At 35.5% G+C, this 17,850-nt stretch overlaps 1 protein-coding gene across 1 annotated transcript; it reads right to left on the bottom strand.

Moving 5' to 3' along the window:
• Positions 1-5,823: 5,823 nt before the first annotated feature.
• Positions 5,824-13,225, bottom strand: LOC147494897 (uncharacterized). Its single transcript, XM_086568276.1, has 6 exons — positions 13,199-13,225; positions 13,032-13,121; positions 7,373-7,468; positions 6,596-6,688; positions 6,357-6,500; positions 5,824-6,207 (listed from the first exon to the last, which is right to left on the bottom strand). The coding sequence occupies exons 1-6, from the start codon at positions 13,223-13,225 to the stop codon at positions 6,094-6,096; spliced, it is 564 nt and encodes a 187-aa protein (XP_086424402.1). The 3' UTR covers positions 5,824-6,093.
• Positions 13,226-17,850: the final 4,625 nt, after the last annotated feature.

The raw sequence follows: 17,850 nt of genomic DNA on the forward strand, positions 1-17,850 counted from the left end.
AAATGGACTTGATTAGTTAGTTATGTGCTAATATATTTGTTTTTGTCCAGTACTGGTATTATTCCTATTTTTGAAATGGCATGCACGTTTGGATACTTGAAGAGCCCGACCAATTTCCTACTATAAATAATTGGGGTCCAACTTACCGTCATAAGGTTGAGGATGAAGCTCATTGTAATCTAAGTCTAGCGCGACAGTAGGTAGAGTCTCGTACTCGGAGTTTTATTGTATGGCTGCCATGGGCAGATTCCACATGCATACGCATAAACCATCCATATGTTCGGAAAGCATTAGAGTTGACTAGTCAGATGTATCTTGTTTAGACCGTTAGTAAATGTTGGTATTTAGGAGAGCGTTGTCGTCGCCAAGTCACTGGCGTTCCTTCAGTTCCTTGTGATCCCCCTTCGCCTATGAGTCTTAACGGATGCCAGATTGATATATTGCTCCGATGGTACAACAGTGGTGACCTTTTCTGTTGATGCTTTGATTAGACAGGTTAGTGAGCAGCAATACACTGACTATTGGGCTCATGTCTCAGTGGGGATGCTTCTACCCCCAACTTATAGAGGTGTGAATGTGGACTTTTTTGGTGCATCTGATCTTAAGGATGATGTAGGTATCTCACAACCGATGGGGGCAATCCTTAATCGCTCATCATATCCCCCACCGTCACAAGTTGAGGCAGTTGTTACTCCTTCACCCAATTAGATTATCCCTATTACTTGTTGTAATGGTGAAATCTTTAATTTCCGTGTTCCACCAATTGACAAAGATTTGGTGCCACATCTCCCTATTGATGCCAACTTGACACCAGTAAGTAAATTCAATAATTTATTTTATTTTATTTTTTGTATCAACATTTAATTTATTTAATTATGGTATCAAATTAGTTTGGGATTCATTTTCGCCTTTACTAGTGTAGACAACTGAGGATATATACCGTCAGCCAAGTAGTAACCGACAGTATAGTCCTTACCAATGAGAGAATAGTTTGCTGGAGGGGTCAAACCTAATGTTAGTTTGTGAAAAAATTAGAAATACACAAAACATTAACATCATTATTAGTACACGTAAACCCGGCGTAAGCATGCCATATCCATATGTCAAAAGAAGCAACTGCCTCGAGTACGAGAGTTGCTGATCCATGTCATCCAATATATTGTCCTGCCCATTCCATTGGACATGCTTGCCACGTCCAATGCATACAGTCTAGACTGCCAAGCATGCCAAGAAAACCTCTTAACTTAGCACACGGAGCAATCTGGCAAAGTCTTCTTCATTTGGAGATCTTAGATATTGTGCAACAAATCTCTCCACCACATGTTTGCAAAACATTTTAACAAAAGAGAGTGTTGTTGACTGCGCAATACGAAAATATTGATCCATTGAATCAATCGGGCTTTCGTTTGCTAGCATTTGTAACGCACACATTATTTTTCCGCGTGATGACAAACCGGGTTTATTGGCTGCATCATATTTCTTTATCCAAAAATCACTATGTTCTTTAAGACCACTCCTAATCCTCGAGAATAGGTGACTGCTCATTCTGTTGTGCCTCCAAAATAAAACTTCATCATATGTGGGATTGACACCGAAATAATTGGCTTTTAAGAGAGCATTTCCCGTTGCCCTATTACGGTTCCTATAAGCGCGTCCTGGGACAGACCCAATATAGAGAGTTGGTTGATTATAGTTTTCAATGATATGAGCTACTGTAACAAGATTAAATTGAATTGCGAGTGTAGTTGCTGTCAACACTTCTTGTTCATGCATGAAGTGTCTTTCAATACGCCGTCTTCTCTGGGAATCATAATCATAATCATAATCACTATCACTATCAAAATTCATTTTGCTAGCTAGTAAATAAATTATGGAAGAAAATTTGAAAATATTCAGAGAATTTGAGTTGTGTGAGAGAGCAAATTGGTTTATGTTATATATAAAGATAGTTGAAATCCATGACTTTTATGTATTATAATTTTACACTTCTTAAAAAAGATTATGCCCTTGGTATACGGCGTAATTTCTTACCCAATTCTTCTGTATCTTGCACACCCCAATAAATATATTATATGCATGAGTCATTTCAATCTTGCCCACAACCCAATAAATATTGTTTGACATTATTCATTCCAATCTTGCCACAACCCAATGACCCTAATCAATAGCGTACAGACCACAAGAAAATGAAATCCAATAATTCAATTTTATCAACCCAATGACCCTATAAAAAGACTATATTTTCCTCTCTCAAATGCACATTCCCGCAAACATCAGTAATACTTTATTTATGTATTATCAATAATATTGTCTTCATCTCTCTCTCTTTTCAGTAACAATGTCAAGTAGGGGAGCATCATTTAGCGTTGATGAAGACACATTATTGTGCCAAGCATGGTTGGATAATTCGATTGATCCAATTATTGGAACAAATCAATCAGGCAACATGTTGTGGGATAAAATTAAATAACAGTTTGAGAATCAGAGGATGATACGGGGTTTTACAGTGGTACGAACTATGAGAAGTGTTACAACTTACAAGTCGTTGGCAACTTATAAATAAAGCAATTACTTTATTTTGTGGATGTTTGAATCAAGCCGAGAATATGAACAGATCAGGAACTAATGAAATGGACATCGTAAGCTATTTTATATATATATATATATCAATTATTTATCTATAATATAATTTATTAAACTCAAACTAATTTTTTTTTTTTCTTTTACAGATGGAGCAAGCAAGGAAGTTGTATGTCACTAGGTCTTCAGATAATAAACCCTTCAAATTTGATCATGTGTGGTTTATTTTGAAAGACTACGAAAAATGGGTGCGCCATTCAGTTCCAACTACACCTGGTTTCTCTCAAACTAATTTTCACAATGGGTTTCTAGCTCCATTAAATGAACAAGATGGCATAGAAGAACACCTGATTATGAAATGCAAGGACCTGGTTCATCAAAAAGGCCGGATTGTGGAAGAGACAAATCAAAACAAAAAAAAAAGACTTGACACGAAAAAACGAATCTTCTCTCAAAGAATTAACACGACAATCTCAACGGGCGATGGAAGCCATTGAGGCAACGACTGACTGTGGGAAAAAATTCTATGAAAGTGAAGCGTCTAATCCTTCAAAGGTTAAACTTGCAAAAAAAAAAAAAAAAAAAAAAAAAAAAAGAATTACGTGAGATATTGGTGTGGGAAAAGGAGATCATGAACACAAATACATCGACTATGACACCTCAAGGAAAAGAATTGTACAAAAACACAAAGAAACAAATCTTGAAAGATCAAACTCTTCGCAATGCACGAACTGCTTCAAGAAATTTGCACTTTGACGAATACGGGGAAGAAAGCGATTGATTAATTTGATTAAGTATTTTAAATGCTTCGTACGTGTATTTGATGCATTTTTAATGTATTTCCTTTTAATTTGTTGTTGTTGTTGTTGTTGTTTGTGTTGTTGTTGTTGTTGTTTTTTTTTTTTTTTTTCCAATAAATGTTTTATTTCAATAATTAATTAAGTTGTTGCAAATCAAAATAAATTTAATCTTAAAATTGAAATTATAATAAATATTATAGAAATGCAACTAAAGAACAAAAATATAAAAGGTAAGATAGAATGGTAATTGCACAAACTAATTTATTAAAAATACTTAAAATAGAGAACTCAATTCTAACCGCTATTGTAAATGGCGATGGAAATATTAATTGAAATTCTAACCGCCACAATGACTGGCGTGTAGAATTATTTCGAAATTAAATCGAAATTCTAGCCGCTATCGACAGAGGTGGGTAGATTTATTTAGAATTTTTTCTCTAGCCGCTACTCATTCTGATGTGCAGAGTATATACTATATTGCTAAAAGCGGCTAGATACATAAAGAAATTTATATCAATAGCGTTTGCGGTTTAACATTTTAACGTACCATTGGATCACATTTTTCGCAAAATTTTAGTGTTTTGCCACACCATTGGACTTGGCCTTAGAATAGTTCAAGCGTCATATTATAGAAGTTTCCAAAGTACATCCCATGTATTGGAGTTGACATTAAAAATATACTATACAACAAATTAACAGTGTTTTATGTTGCTCTTCTTGTTGTGCTCATCATGGCCTAGAATACTCCATTTATTTCTCCTCGCCGGATATTTCGATTCAATCCGTACAGATATATCGATCATTTCCGAATCAAACATACCAAAATGGGCTATTCACAAGAAATGCTTTTTTCCAAAAAATAAATTTCCGATTTTCCGATAAATTTGCTTTAGTGTCGCCGATATAAGTTGAAGTCCTTGAAAAGGTATGAATGGGATATTACTATTTAGAACATGAAATAATTTTACAGGGAATAAGCCCGATTTTTGTAAATAGACCAGAATTTTGGGGTGTGTTTGTTAAATAGTTTAACTTGGTGGAAAGGAAAAACCGAAATAAAATGGGTGGTCCACTTTTAATGGAATGGAAAGGAAATAATTTTAACCGGTATGTGTTTGAAATTTTGGGCCTTGGTGCTCATGTGCCCTGAATAATCATTTTGTTTCTCCTCGTTGTGGAAATCCGCAATTGTATTGTTGGGTCTGCATTAGATATATCCAGTCATCAAAGCGGAATCAAACATTTCCTTTGGGCTATTCACAAGAAATGCTTACCCCGAAAAACGAGTTCCAAATTTCAATAATTTTCAGTTTCCAGTTGAAGTCCTTGAAAAGGTGCATGAATGGGATGTTAACTATGGAAAAACATGAAATTTTCCTCAACAGGGAAAGAAGCCCAGATCATTGTAAACACACACCAAATCAGAGCACAATAGAGAGAATCAGAAAATTCCCAATGTATCCATTCCACGTTAACCAAAATATTTTGAGTAGCATGACTAAGTTATCTGATGCCACCACTAATTTCCCCGTCTAATAAATGGGAAGAATAAATAATAATCTACTAAATTGCAGACAAAGCTCAAAAAACAGTGACGAAGTTTGTGTGCTGCATGTGTTACTTACAGAAAGGATAGAAGACCGACATATTGGCACCAAATGACAAAGGGCACATCAACACGTTTGAGATTTTGGCCACAACACATTAATCAAATTTGACAATGACACACCTTAAAACCTGAGTATATTACCAGAACATAAATGGGACAACAATCTTTGGGATTCAATTAAGGCATGTTCAATTGGTTTTCTGGAAAATCCATCAGAAAAAGGCGAACAACTAGGGAGAGAAAAATAGGAAAGGGAGATCAAGAAAAGATACATAAGGATTTCACCATGTATTTTTTTATGCCAAATAGGCCAAAAAATGAAAATAACGTTATTACTGGATAATGAGAATTCGAGAAATCTCTTGATCTCTAGGGAAAGTTCGTTTTAATGTGTCTTCTCCATTTACAATAGTATAAAAGTCTAGGTTTCCGGATAACCAGTTTACCATCGAAGCCAACACACTTTAATCACCAACCACTTTCTCAGGGCCTAAAGAGTTGTACGCAAAGTTGATGGATATCTGAAAAACTTGCACCACGTATAATAGGAATAATCAATACATAGAAAGAGAATATATGTTTCCGGAATAGAGGGAACAACAGTTCCCAAAATTGCAATGTCTAACACAAGAACTGCCAAGCCTATCATCCTAGAGCATCTCTAAAATAGTATAGAGAGCAAGCTTCAGGTCCTGCCACTTGCTCCTCAATATTTCGTGAAACAACTAATGCGAGAAACAGACGAAAACCACTGTGTCCCAGTCAAATTCCTTCATAATTAACCATCGATATGTATGTCCAAAGCATATTAGAATTGAAAATTTGATCCTCAAATGAAAAAGGTTTAAATTTTATTTTCTTATCTGATCCAGAATCTACTAATCCTAGAAGCAAGAACTAGTGTGTAAACTATATAATATCCATATGCCACTGAAAGCTCAGCAATTTACACAGATATTGATACATGATGGTGAGCTCAGTTTATCAAATCAAGACATAATATCACAGGCTACTATTGCAAGTATTGAATAGACATGTTTCAAGCCATGCTAAACAATAACTAGTGACTTAGCAAAGTGTAGCACGAATTAAAACCAGTGTATATCATACCCTCAAAACGTGACTGATTTGGAAAGAAACAAACTTATCCACAAGCTCCTTAACCTGCTTGCATAAGATAGCCATGTTGTCATTCTTGGTTTTCCATAAACCCTGTACCTGCTCCATAATTCATCCGTAGTTAAAAATGAAAACAGAGAAAAAACATACAATCATTCAGCCCATTATAAAACAACAAGTAATATGGCGGACTTACAACTAAGGTTGTCTAACACAACAAAGACCAGTGCTATAACTAAAAAACACACCTGCATACAGACAAGTTTAGAGTCGCCTTGCACTCGAATTTGAGTAAACCCTTTTTTCAGCGCGTGCCTCAATCCTAAAATGATAGCTCGATATTCGGCAACATTATTGGTCGCAATGCCCACACCTTCACGGACTCGACAAACCTTTACAATAGAAGGATTAGAAAGTAAAGTTTGTCAAGGCATTTAACAACAATTAACATAGTCAAATGAAAAGCATAAAACGTGTTGGAGTGTACCAAACTTCCATCATCGGCTCGTATGACAGCTCCTGCGCCTGATAGACCAGGATTTCCTTTTGAAGCTCCATCGAACTCAATTGAACAAGAAAACTGTAACATAACGCTCAGGTTAAGGTTGCATTATACCTTACCAAAAGGCATATAAAGGATTAGTTAGGGAAGACTTCATGTCTCCCCACTATTCGTTGCAAATAGGGATAACCCTCCATTCTTAAGAAAATAGAGGTACTCATCACCCCCAGTTTCAAGATCCAACGGTTATGCTTCTTCACGTGAAAGAAAAACTTCATCTCGTAGCCGTTGGATCTTGCAAAAGTGGGGGTATCCCCAATATTTTTCCAAGTTACACTTGAGCTATGCTGTCAAAGGCGGGGGCGGTAGACCCATTTCAGTCCGCCTGGGCAGCGGTGCCTTTGACCAGTCAACATACAGTTTGACCACTAAAAAAAGTCCTATGTTTTGCAAATTAGATATACTATGTGTCTACATCTCAGAAAATATACTTCTTGCAAATTGTTTATTCTTACAAGGCGAGGCGTTCATGCTGAAAACCAGCCAAAGCAGTGCGCTGTTTGAATAGAAAGTTAAGCTTCTAGATGGCTCAAGGAACCCTAAGATACTAAGTTCAGAAATTTTTTCAAGAATGATCAAGTTTATGTCTTTAGCTTTACTGACCCACGATTGTACAATAACCAATTTCAAGAGCAAATAGTAAAAATATGATGGTGAGGCTGCATATTGAATCCATACACTATGACCAAGACATCTACTTACACATTTACAAGCTTGTGGCTTGACAGAGTTCTCTACTTTCATGTGCTTTGATTGCTTTTTTAGGGTATCTGCAGAAGTAGTCCACCCAAATGCTTCCTGCTGAACAATAATAACAGTACAGGATTAGGGGACAACAATTTCTTTATATGATATTGCAAGTAAGTCTAAATAAGTCAGCCCGTAACCAAATAGAAAATACATTTGCAACGGCACGGCCATAGTTAATGTCCTTAAAAAACTGTTTCAGGCAGAATCAAAGGTGTGTGTTATGACCAAGCTACATAACAGTATGATACCCATCGTGCTTACAACCAGCCACTGCACCTGGTTTGTGCTCCACAATTCAAACAAACTCATATTCCACACTCCACATTATAGCTGCTTTCAAATTAACAGTCACACTGATTGTTGTCCATATTGTCTCACACTTTCTCTAACAAAAAAATATTTCAACACAAGTGAAAAAATCTTGTCATCGTGGTATGGGGAGAGAGAAGAAAAGGAAAATAAAACCCAGCGACAGGATGTGTTTGGTTGACTTTTTAAACAAGAGAAAGAAACTTGCAAAAAGTTGAAAAACTAGTAACAAATTCATCAAGGACAAAAACATATTTTTATAAATATCTCCCTAGACGACCAATACGAAAGCTGAGCTTAACCAGAATTTCCTTCTCCTTAAAGGTTTTACTGTTTTTTTACCTTTCAAAACATCGAGAGAATGGCTTAGAGCTTAACTTACTCAAAAAGAATGACGATGATGATGATTTTTAGTAGTTAGTGATTAAGAATAATATAATGATTAATAACGATAATAATAACAATAATTAGTGTAACAATAATAATTATAATAACAATAACAACAATGTTAAAAATATCAAACTAGCTGAAAAGGCCTTCTTAGTGTATCATTGTATCAACCACTAGGGTAGCGTTGAGGGCTTCCATGAACAATACATTACATCAAACGCTTGCATAAAATACAACCACAGTAAAAGGATAATTATAGCGACAGTAGCGAACACACGACTGTTGAATGGAAGTTGCACATAAGTACGTAATGCATCATGATTCATGGAGAAAGAAACACCTCCAGTTCAAAAACAGTCCACAAATAATGTGCTCTAAAGGTTTGCTAACCAATTACACACAAAGGAATATTGCAGCTAAGCTGCTTTATAGGTAAACTAGAAGTTCACGGGATGATGCCTCATTTCTGAATTTAAATTTGTTTTGGAAAGATTAAACAGAATGATAAATACAAATCCTATAATTAAAATACAGCACTCTTACAATGTCTAAAATGTGCGGGAAACACAAAATTCAAGATACATCAAATAACGTTTAGACAAACAAGCATGCGTTCACTCCATACGTGGCCTTTTCCCAAGTGAGATTGCCCGACTCCTTTGTTTTGTGTATATGTTGATGATTCTTCAATTTGATCTAGGGAATCAAGAAGCACGCAACATTCTCGATCATTAATGGCTTCAATGTCAATATCCAAGTTATCATCATTAGCATATACATCCCAATTCTTATATGTTTCCTTATGGTTGCTTTTACATCGTGATAACAGCCGATGATTATAGTGAACATATACCAGAGATTCAGCACGATCAACATTCATCTTGTTCTTCTTTACACCATGGATGTAAGAATACGTACTCCACTCTCGTTCTGCAACAGATGTATTGACACTTTGGGATAATACTTTAATAGCCAGGTTGTAAAGCTCATTTGTTGTTACCCCATACATATCCCACCAAGATATAGCAGACATTGTCTCTCTATCTTCAATTGCTTGAGGACGGGCAAATGTACCCTTGCTACTAATAAATTCGCTTAACTGATGACGTACCACACTATGTTCCATTGGATCAATTACAGGTCTTTCCACCACATCTAAGTAAACACTATCAATGTATGGATCAGCATGGGGTTTTCTCCAACTTTCTCCTCCTGAACAAGAAAACACAAACTTAATCTCCTCCCCTTTTCATATACATATTTAACTATTATTCAGAACTTGACCATTTAGAGTAAGAATAAGAAACTTGAAAGGAGTAAGTAAACATTTGTCATACCTCTCAACCAAGTTTGTGAATAGTAATAGGGGAACATAAGCCAAACAATGAAAAGGACGTATCATCTTGTCCCATCTTTCTGAAATAAGGCTTACAATAGCATCATGTGTATCCATTTTATCAACCAATGCATCCTTCATATTTGTCAGCATGCCATTCATCCTTTGATAAACTTCACCAATCACAGCTTTACCCGAATCACAGAAACAAATCATCTCTCAAAGTGGTTTAATAAATGACAAAACAAGTTTTGCTTTGTACCAAAAATCATCATCCAAAATAATACGTTTCACCTGTTCATGCTCCACATTCTCAAAAGGCACTTCCTTAATATTTTCCCAATCTTCACTTAAAACCATGTTAATCAAAGTATTTTTCATCCGAACAACTCGTTCCAACAGCACACAACGAGATCCAAATTTTGTTTTCTTTACTAGAAACACCTCTAATGATGAAAACTTGTGAAATATGTACGAAGACAAACTATGATTCTTTATGTACTTAACAATTGCTTTTTCCCGTTTGTACACATCACTAGCAAAATCCAAGCCTGAACTCTTCGAGTGAACAATATCTTTCACTAATAAACTTAAAGTGTGAGCCGTGCAACCAGACCAAAATATATTAGGGTTTCTTGCTTCAATGATCTCTCCGGCACTCTTACAAGCGGGGGTATCATCAGTCAAGACTTGGACAACATTATATGCACCTACATACTCAATAGCCTTTAACAAATTTTCAGATATAAATTCACCTTTCTTCTCATTTCCCAAACAATCAACACTACTAATAAACATCGTCTTACCTCCAGAAACTGCCAACACATTGATTATAGTTTGATTTTTAACGTAACTCCAACCCACTGAAAGGATTGAGACTCCATATATTGGCCATTGCTCCTTCACAGGTAATCAATCTTATCTTTTTCACCATCAAGTAGAGTAGTTTTCATCATCTTTGCACAAGGTGGCTTGTATCCTTCATGTGCTTCATTTATCATACCAAAATGGAGATTGTGCCAGATTAATAGGAATTCCATTAGCATAGAAGAAAGTTGCAATTACAGCATCAACATCAAGACCATTTTGAGAATTTGCCTCAATTATGCACATAACGCTTTGATTTTCCATCTTCATGGTTGTATTGAATTTGCCTAATGGTAAAATAGTTGGAACAACTGTAATTGGAAGTCTACTGCCACCTCTAAACACTCTCTTAGCTTCAGCTTCTTCGATTTTCATCTTTTCCCTTTCTTCCTTATTCACCTTAGAGCATAATGCTACACCTTGCACTTTTTGACCAGAAAGTAATCCAATCAAGTGTGCTCTAATACGAGAATATGTTCCTTTATATGGCTCTTTCTTACACCCAAAATTACATATCCACTTACTAGCACTTCCATCCTTTCTATTGCCAAGAAATGTTACATATCTTTTCAAGGGAGTGGCTGTTAACTCCCCAGCCGCAGCATTTCCAATATCATCACTCACAACAAAATGATTTTCTGTTGATATCAATTCAATTCGCTCATGCTCATCCATTTTAACCTAAACAGGGAAAGAGATTACGTGAATTACTAATGTGAGTTAAAACTTTAAGATAGGATTTCAGAGTAAGCTTTGCCTACGGTAGTGGAGAACTAAAAATAAGTTTTATTTTAAAACTATTTCATTCCTCTCCCATCATATGCCCTAAATTAAACCATCTGCATTGGATAGAATTTTGTGCACTTCAATTACTACGGGTTTGAGGACCTCTTATGATGGGACAATTTATATGTAAGCTACTTCTACTCTTTTAGATAGCAGTGCACTTCCCTCCAACACATTGCCCTTTTTTACCAAATTGTTTCAACGGAGAAAATGGGCACCATCTGCCATTTCTCAACATCATTTCTTTAGCACCTCCGAAATATACACTCCACCAGAAATCAGTCAGTGATATAAAGATGAGAAAAAATGCAGCTCCAAGGAAATGTGCCATCTATAACTGAAGAAAGAGAAATGCTTTTCAAGCTACTCTAAAAAGACCATAACAAATTAAGAGCCAAGTAATTTACAAGAACAGGGTGCAATGTCCATGTCCATGTATTCTAAATATTACCTGATACCAAAACTTTGAAGCATTAAAGCTTAAAGCCAGCTTTAATGCTACCACAAGCAAGTGCCAAGGAGGGCACCAAACATAGAAGGTAAAGAGGTCTATAATACATCAGAATAATATATCTACCATCTCACTAAAAGCCTGTGCAATCTTAGTCCAGAGCTTCTCAAGTATTTGTAAGCTACTATTACTGTGGGCCTTCAGTTTTACAAATGGTTATCGACTCCAGAATGTTGATAATATGAAATGAGTAATAAAACCTTCATATCTGATACGTTGGTAAAACAAACAAAAAATAAACCTCCAACATTACAAGATACATAATTTCATGACCCCTTCCCCTCCAGCAAACACATTCAATTGTCACAGAATATAAAGTAACTTACTGAATTGCTGGCGGATCCAAATACTTCTTGCGATCTTTTTGATGGATTGCCAAATATTAACTTTACAACAATCAGGTTGCTGAAAGTGAAAAATCCATTCGGATAAGATTTTGGAAAGACAAACAGATTACCTTTACATTGACATCTTGTTATCCCACACCGGAATACCAAAAGTTGATGTATATAACCTTCAATATGTCTGTCTGAGGTAGATACATATGTGTATCCGACAAGGAATTTTTCAAAAACATGGTGTGTTGTTATATTATATATGTTCAAAGTATATCCACTAAATACGCAAGTCATATAATAAGTCATCTGACCACTGTGATTCTATTTAGTGCTGGATTAGTTATATGCGCTCAAAAACAGTATGCATCACATTGTCAAATGAGGTTGCAGCAAACCCATCTAATAACAGATGATTACTGTCATTACCTCAAAATCCTATGACCGTATCAAATCAGAATGCAATTTACGCCACAGACAGACCAATTAAGGAAAAAGGGGGAGGAGGCAGAGAAAGAAAACAAACTGTGGTCCTATCAAGCATTGTTTTCCATAGAGAAAAAAAAAAAAATCTAGATTCTGGATCTTGAGTTTAAGAATTTAGGAAAAGACAAATCAACAGATGACTCTGAGACAGAGATAGTTATGTGTCTTTGACCATGCATTTCAGCATATAAATGCATAGTATGTGTGTTACCGCCTTTAAGGTTTAACTTCATGATTCAACAAAACACTTTATGAATCAACCAAACACTAGGTTACGCTGTTTTCAATTTTTAATGGCCAGATTGATTACGTTAAACTGTTAGGTCACAAAATGTTACTTTTAAAACAAAGAAGGATGTACATCAAAGTATTCCATCATAAAACACAATATTGTATCACCCAGCAAAGTAAAAGTTAGTGCTACAACAGTTTATAACTGGGAACATTTTTGACTTACATAAAGAGGATATATGGGTAATTTACAGAAACTAAATGTTTACTTGACCAAATGACTGGCTCTTTCTATGAGCACATAGATATACTATATAGACATAAACATAAAAAACAAGAAAAAGGCTAGAACCGTCTCACCTGAAAAGGACAAGAAACAAGTGCCCCAAAAATATCATCTTTTGCATCAGCAGCATTAATTACATAGCTAGCATTCTTAAGCCCAATAACCTTTATACACACTCACTGAAGGATCACAAACCTACACGAAAAGAAAGACAAAAAAACACATTCAAAGTCTTATAAACATAAAAAGCATCCTTCTCTTCCTCCATTACCTCGGGGCTGTTATCCAACTTCTTCTTACTAGAATGACGACGTCGAGCAAAAACTGCTTGGGGTTACTTATTTGCTAGATATTTATGCCGAACTGGACATGCTTACAATGGAAGCCATGGAGGCTGGATATATGCCTAGAATGAAAGAAGATAGGGGGTGTTTGGATCCTATTTATTTATTGCTAAAAAGTGTTTATTAGTGAAAAAATATTTTTAAAAAAAATAAATGTGTTTGGTTTCTATTTAAAAAAAATATAGTTTTTCATCCAAAAAACACTTTTTGGTCCCAAAAACTTGTTTTATGATAATTAGGTAAAACTTGTTTTTTAAGTTAAAAATGTTAGAAATTAAACCGATTTGGAGAGAACACCACACTAACTTAACATGTAGATTGAATCAATAAAAGAGAGAGAGAGAGAGAATTCTTATTTCTTGAGGTAAAACTAAATGGGAGGAGGTGGTTACCTTTATATACAACTAGGTAACCTTTACTAAGATAAAAGGGATTAACATGATAAACAAGAAGATAGAGGATGATCGGGATAAACATCAAGATAGAAGGTTATCGGGATAAATACCAAAATTAGGATAACACATATCAATGGTGGGCATCCACATAAGCCCATGGATTTCATAACACTCCCCGCGGATGTCCACCATTCTTTCTGGGAAATTATGGTGGATGCATCTTTTGTAGCATTCTTCCGATGCTCTATAATTATCCAATGACAGGTTTGCCTCATTAAAACCTTGCTAAGGAAAACCCAAAGGGAAAAAACCAAAGCTAAGGAAAAAGAGTACAACATTACTATTGCTTATCTCGCCTTCGTTAAAACCTTTACTAGGAAAACCCAAAGGATAAAACCTAGATAAAGAAAAAGAGTACAGCATATATGTCCCGGGACACATTCTTCGTGATGCTCCCCTCTATATTATATTACTCCCCGATAAAACAAGTCTTTATATTGGTGGTGAACTCTGCTTTGATGCCGATCCCATATACAAGCTTTTGAAATTGTATGCTTTGGTAGTGATTTAGTGAAGAGAACGACAAGGTTGTCACCGAACAAATTTGTTTCGACCTTAATCTCGCTTCTTCTTCCTTTGTTTTTGAAAGTTTTTGGCAAAATGTGTTTTGTCCTGTTTCCTTTTATAAATCCTTCTTGAATCTGGGCTATACAAGCCGCATTATCCCTCATAAATAATGTTGGGAACACCTGTTATAGAAGGTAATTAACAAGAACTACGAATATGCCCAATTAATAACCTTAGCCATACACATTCACCGACTAGCTTCATGAAGAGCTAAAATTTCAGAGTGGTTTGCCACTAAAGTTTGTTTAGTGGAATGCCAACAAATAACAACATTACCACTAAGAAATACAAACCCTTTTGAGGGTCGATAGATAACCAAAGACTTTAGATCATAGTCATTAGTGGAACCATAAGAATAAAATAGTTTCATACCGGTTATTCCATAAAAATATCTCAATATGTGTTTGACATCATTCCAAATCTTTTAGTAGGCTAAATAAATGTACTGGCTAACAAATATACGAGAAAAAAATGTCCGGTCTAGTGCATTGTGCTAGATACATTAATGCACCAATTGCACTCAAGTATGGTACTTCAAGCACCCCAAAACTTCTTCATTTTCTTCTTTGGGGCAATATGGGTCTTTCTCATATTCAATGACCGGACGACCATTGGGGTACTTAATGGATGTGCCTTGTCCATATGAAAATATTTCAAAACATTCTCGATAATTAGTCTAGTGGACTAATACACCACTAGAACTTCTCTCAATGCAAGTTTTAGACAAAGTCTTGTTTCCCAAGGTCTTTCATCTCAAATTCCTTCTTTAGGTATTGAAAGCGCTTATCTCGAGCTCTTCCCGAGTTCCAATCAAATTTATGTCATTCACATAAGTGGCTAATATTTCAAATCCATTTAAGGATTTCTTTATGAAGACACATGGGCAAATTTCATTGTTTGCATACCCTTCCTTAGACAAATATTCACTAAGACGATTGTACCACAATCTTCCTGATTGTTTCAAACCATACAATAAATGTCTTAGTTTAATTGATAGACGCATTCCTTGATTTTGCTTTCAGCAAACCAAATCCTTCGGGGATTTTCATGTAAATATATTTGTCTATGTCCCCATACAAGTAGTCAATCACTACATTCATGAGTATGATTCTTCATAATCAATCCCGTTTTCTCAAGAAAAACCTTGTGCCACAAGACGTGTCTTATATCGAAAATTTCATTTTTCTCGTTTCGTTTCGAACAAACACCCATTTGTAACCTCATGTGGTTAACACCTTTTGGGGTTTGTACTATAGGTCCAAATACACCACGTTTATTGAAAGAGTTTAATTATGCTTGAATAGCAAATTCCAGATTGGCCAATCTTTCCTTTGTCGACAAAACACGGGGGCTCATTTATTTTTCATCATTGTCCTTTGATGTTCCAATAGCTATACCATAGCTAAATATGTCATCTATGACAAGTGCTTTCCTATCCCACAATTCACAACATGCATGGAATATTGAGATCGATCTCTTTATTTTCGTGCACTGCGTGCCTCTTCAAAAATATAGGCATTTCGTTTTTGGATATTTGCACATTTTCATTATTTGTTTATGGAGCTCCGGCCATTACCCTCGCTATTGTTTGGACAAGATGGTTCCTCCCTCTCCTCTCCAGGAGCACTCTTTTGGATCCTATAGGTCTACCACGCTTTTAGCGTCTGATGAGATTCATTTGTCAGCCATGTTTGGACCCCCATCCAAATGGAACATCAATTATGGTCGGCACATTCATGGTTACTTTTACCATATCATTAAATGCTTAGGCATTTTCTTTGCAACCGCTTGCAAGTGTATCATTCTCCTTATCTCTTAATGAGAACATCCAAATCGCCGTTCCTTAGAGCAACCATTGCTCTTCTCCCCCTAACGACGGGAATACTATCTCATTAAATTGACAATTATGTAATACAGACTGTCTAAGTGAGCTTCTGGCTTCCAACGTTAGATATGATACACAATGTCTTTCTCATTTATGGGTATAGTCGACCAGACATATATCCATAATACTTTTCTCCATTTATATATCCATACATTTCAACATAAAGCAAAATAAATTTGTAAAGATTGATACTAGTGCATTGTGATAGAATAAATTCAAAATAAGGAAATTCAAAATATTAACGACAATCCTAGCCTAGACTGTCCATGAATAAAACAAAATATTAACGGTAAACGTTCCATGAATTGGTAATAAAAATATAATTAACTAAATAAATCATTCCAAAGATGAAAGTTTGCTCATCAAACTTTCCCATTGCATTTGGTAGTATGACCATCTTCTGGTGATCATACCTATCCTTCAGGGATTTCCAAAGACCTGCTGGGTCTTCCTCTATTAGGTACTCATTCTTTAAGTCGTCATGAATATGATGATGTAGGAATATGAGAATTGTGGCCTTTAACATATATGATTTTAGAACTTCAAGTTCTTGAAAACAAAATAGCTATAAAAATGAATTGGGCCTACATAAATGACCACTGTAATGGGCCAAAACTGGACCAATCCTTATGGGTTGGACCTGACCAAGTCGATATAGTCAACCAGACGATTTTAGAACTTCAGGTTTCTAAAAATTGAATCTTTGGAACTTCAGGTTCTTAAAAATAATAGATCTTAGAACTTCAAGTTCCTAAAAAAAATAGATTTTAAAACTTCGGGTTCCTAACAATTTAATTCTTAGAACTTCAGGTTCTTAAAAAAAAATAGATCTTGGAACTTCGGGTTCCTAATATATCGTAAAACTTTAGAATGCATCATTGTTCAATAGTATACATAAAAAAAAAAAAACAAAATGAAAAGAAAAGAAATTTCCTTAAATTAAAAATCTTAGCATGTAATTCTATGTTTTAATCCATCTCACAATATAAAACAAATAATTGCATAGATTTGGTAAGGAATACGATACCTATCCGATTGAAAAATCGGATTACCACGTTTCTCTATCCAACGAGAAATTAGTCCATAAAGAACTGTAAAACTGAATTATCTCAGGACGAATTAGGCTTCACGACACATACCGTTGGAAACATCTCCGAGTCAGCTTTCTAATGCAAAAAACGGTTCGCAAATCCGACGTTTGAGCAGAAAGTTATAGCCGTTTTCATTGAGAGTGTCTCAACATTCCGAATTTCGAAGCTAATGTCATGAGCTGGGTCTTATTAACTTAAGGCCCTGAATCAATAAAACATTTGGGCTTTGGCCTTTAAAAGTTATTAGGCCCGGCTAACAAAAGAGATGATGTCGTCGTCATCTTCTCCACTAGTACAAACAGACCATAACCTTTTAAAGGAATGATGGAAACTTAAATATTAAGGTGTGGGCATAATGATGTATGAACTTGGTATCATTAATATAAGTTTTGCCTCTATAACACCACTTCCACCACCAATTATTTTAACCAATATCTATCAGGCCTCACTTAATAACACAAGGGATACTTATAAGTGGGAGGCAAGCAATCAAAGAGCATAAGGCAATCATGCATAACAATATGGAAGAAACGGATTACTTATGGAGATGC

Source organism: Coptis chinensis, chromosome 6, assembly GCF_015680905.1.
Source record: "Coptis chinensis isolate HL-2020 chromosome 6, ASM1568090v1, whole genome shotgun sequence".
In the NCBI taxonomy this organism is placed as follows: Eukaryota; Viridiplantae; Streptophyta; class Magnoliopsida; order Ranunculales; family Ranunculaceae; genus Coptis; species Coptis chinensis.

Bases quoted from the DNA above. Each gene is read 5' to 3' on its own strand.
- LOC147494897 (XM_086568276.1), bottom strand. From the start codon at position 13,225: ATGGAGGAAGAGAAGGATGCTTTTTAT. The intron at 6,689-7,372 runs GTAAGTAGATGT...GTTATGTTACAG, and splicing joins AGCCACAAGCTTGTAAATGT to TTTTCTTGTTCAATTGAGTT. The intron at 6,501-6,595 runs GTACACTCCAAC...TCTATTGTAAAG, and splicing joins GAGCCGATGATGGAAGTTTG to GTTTGTCGAGTCCGTGAAGG.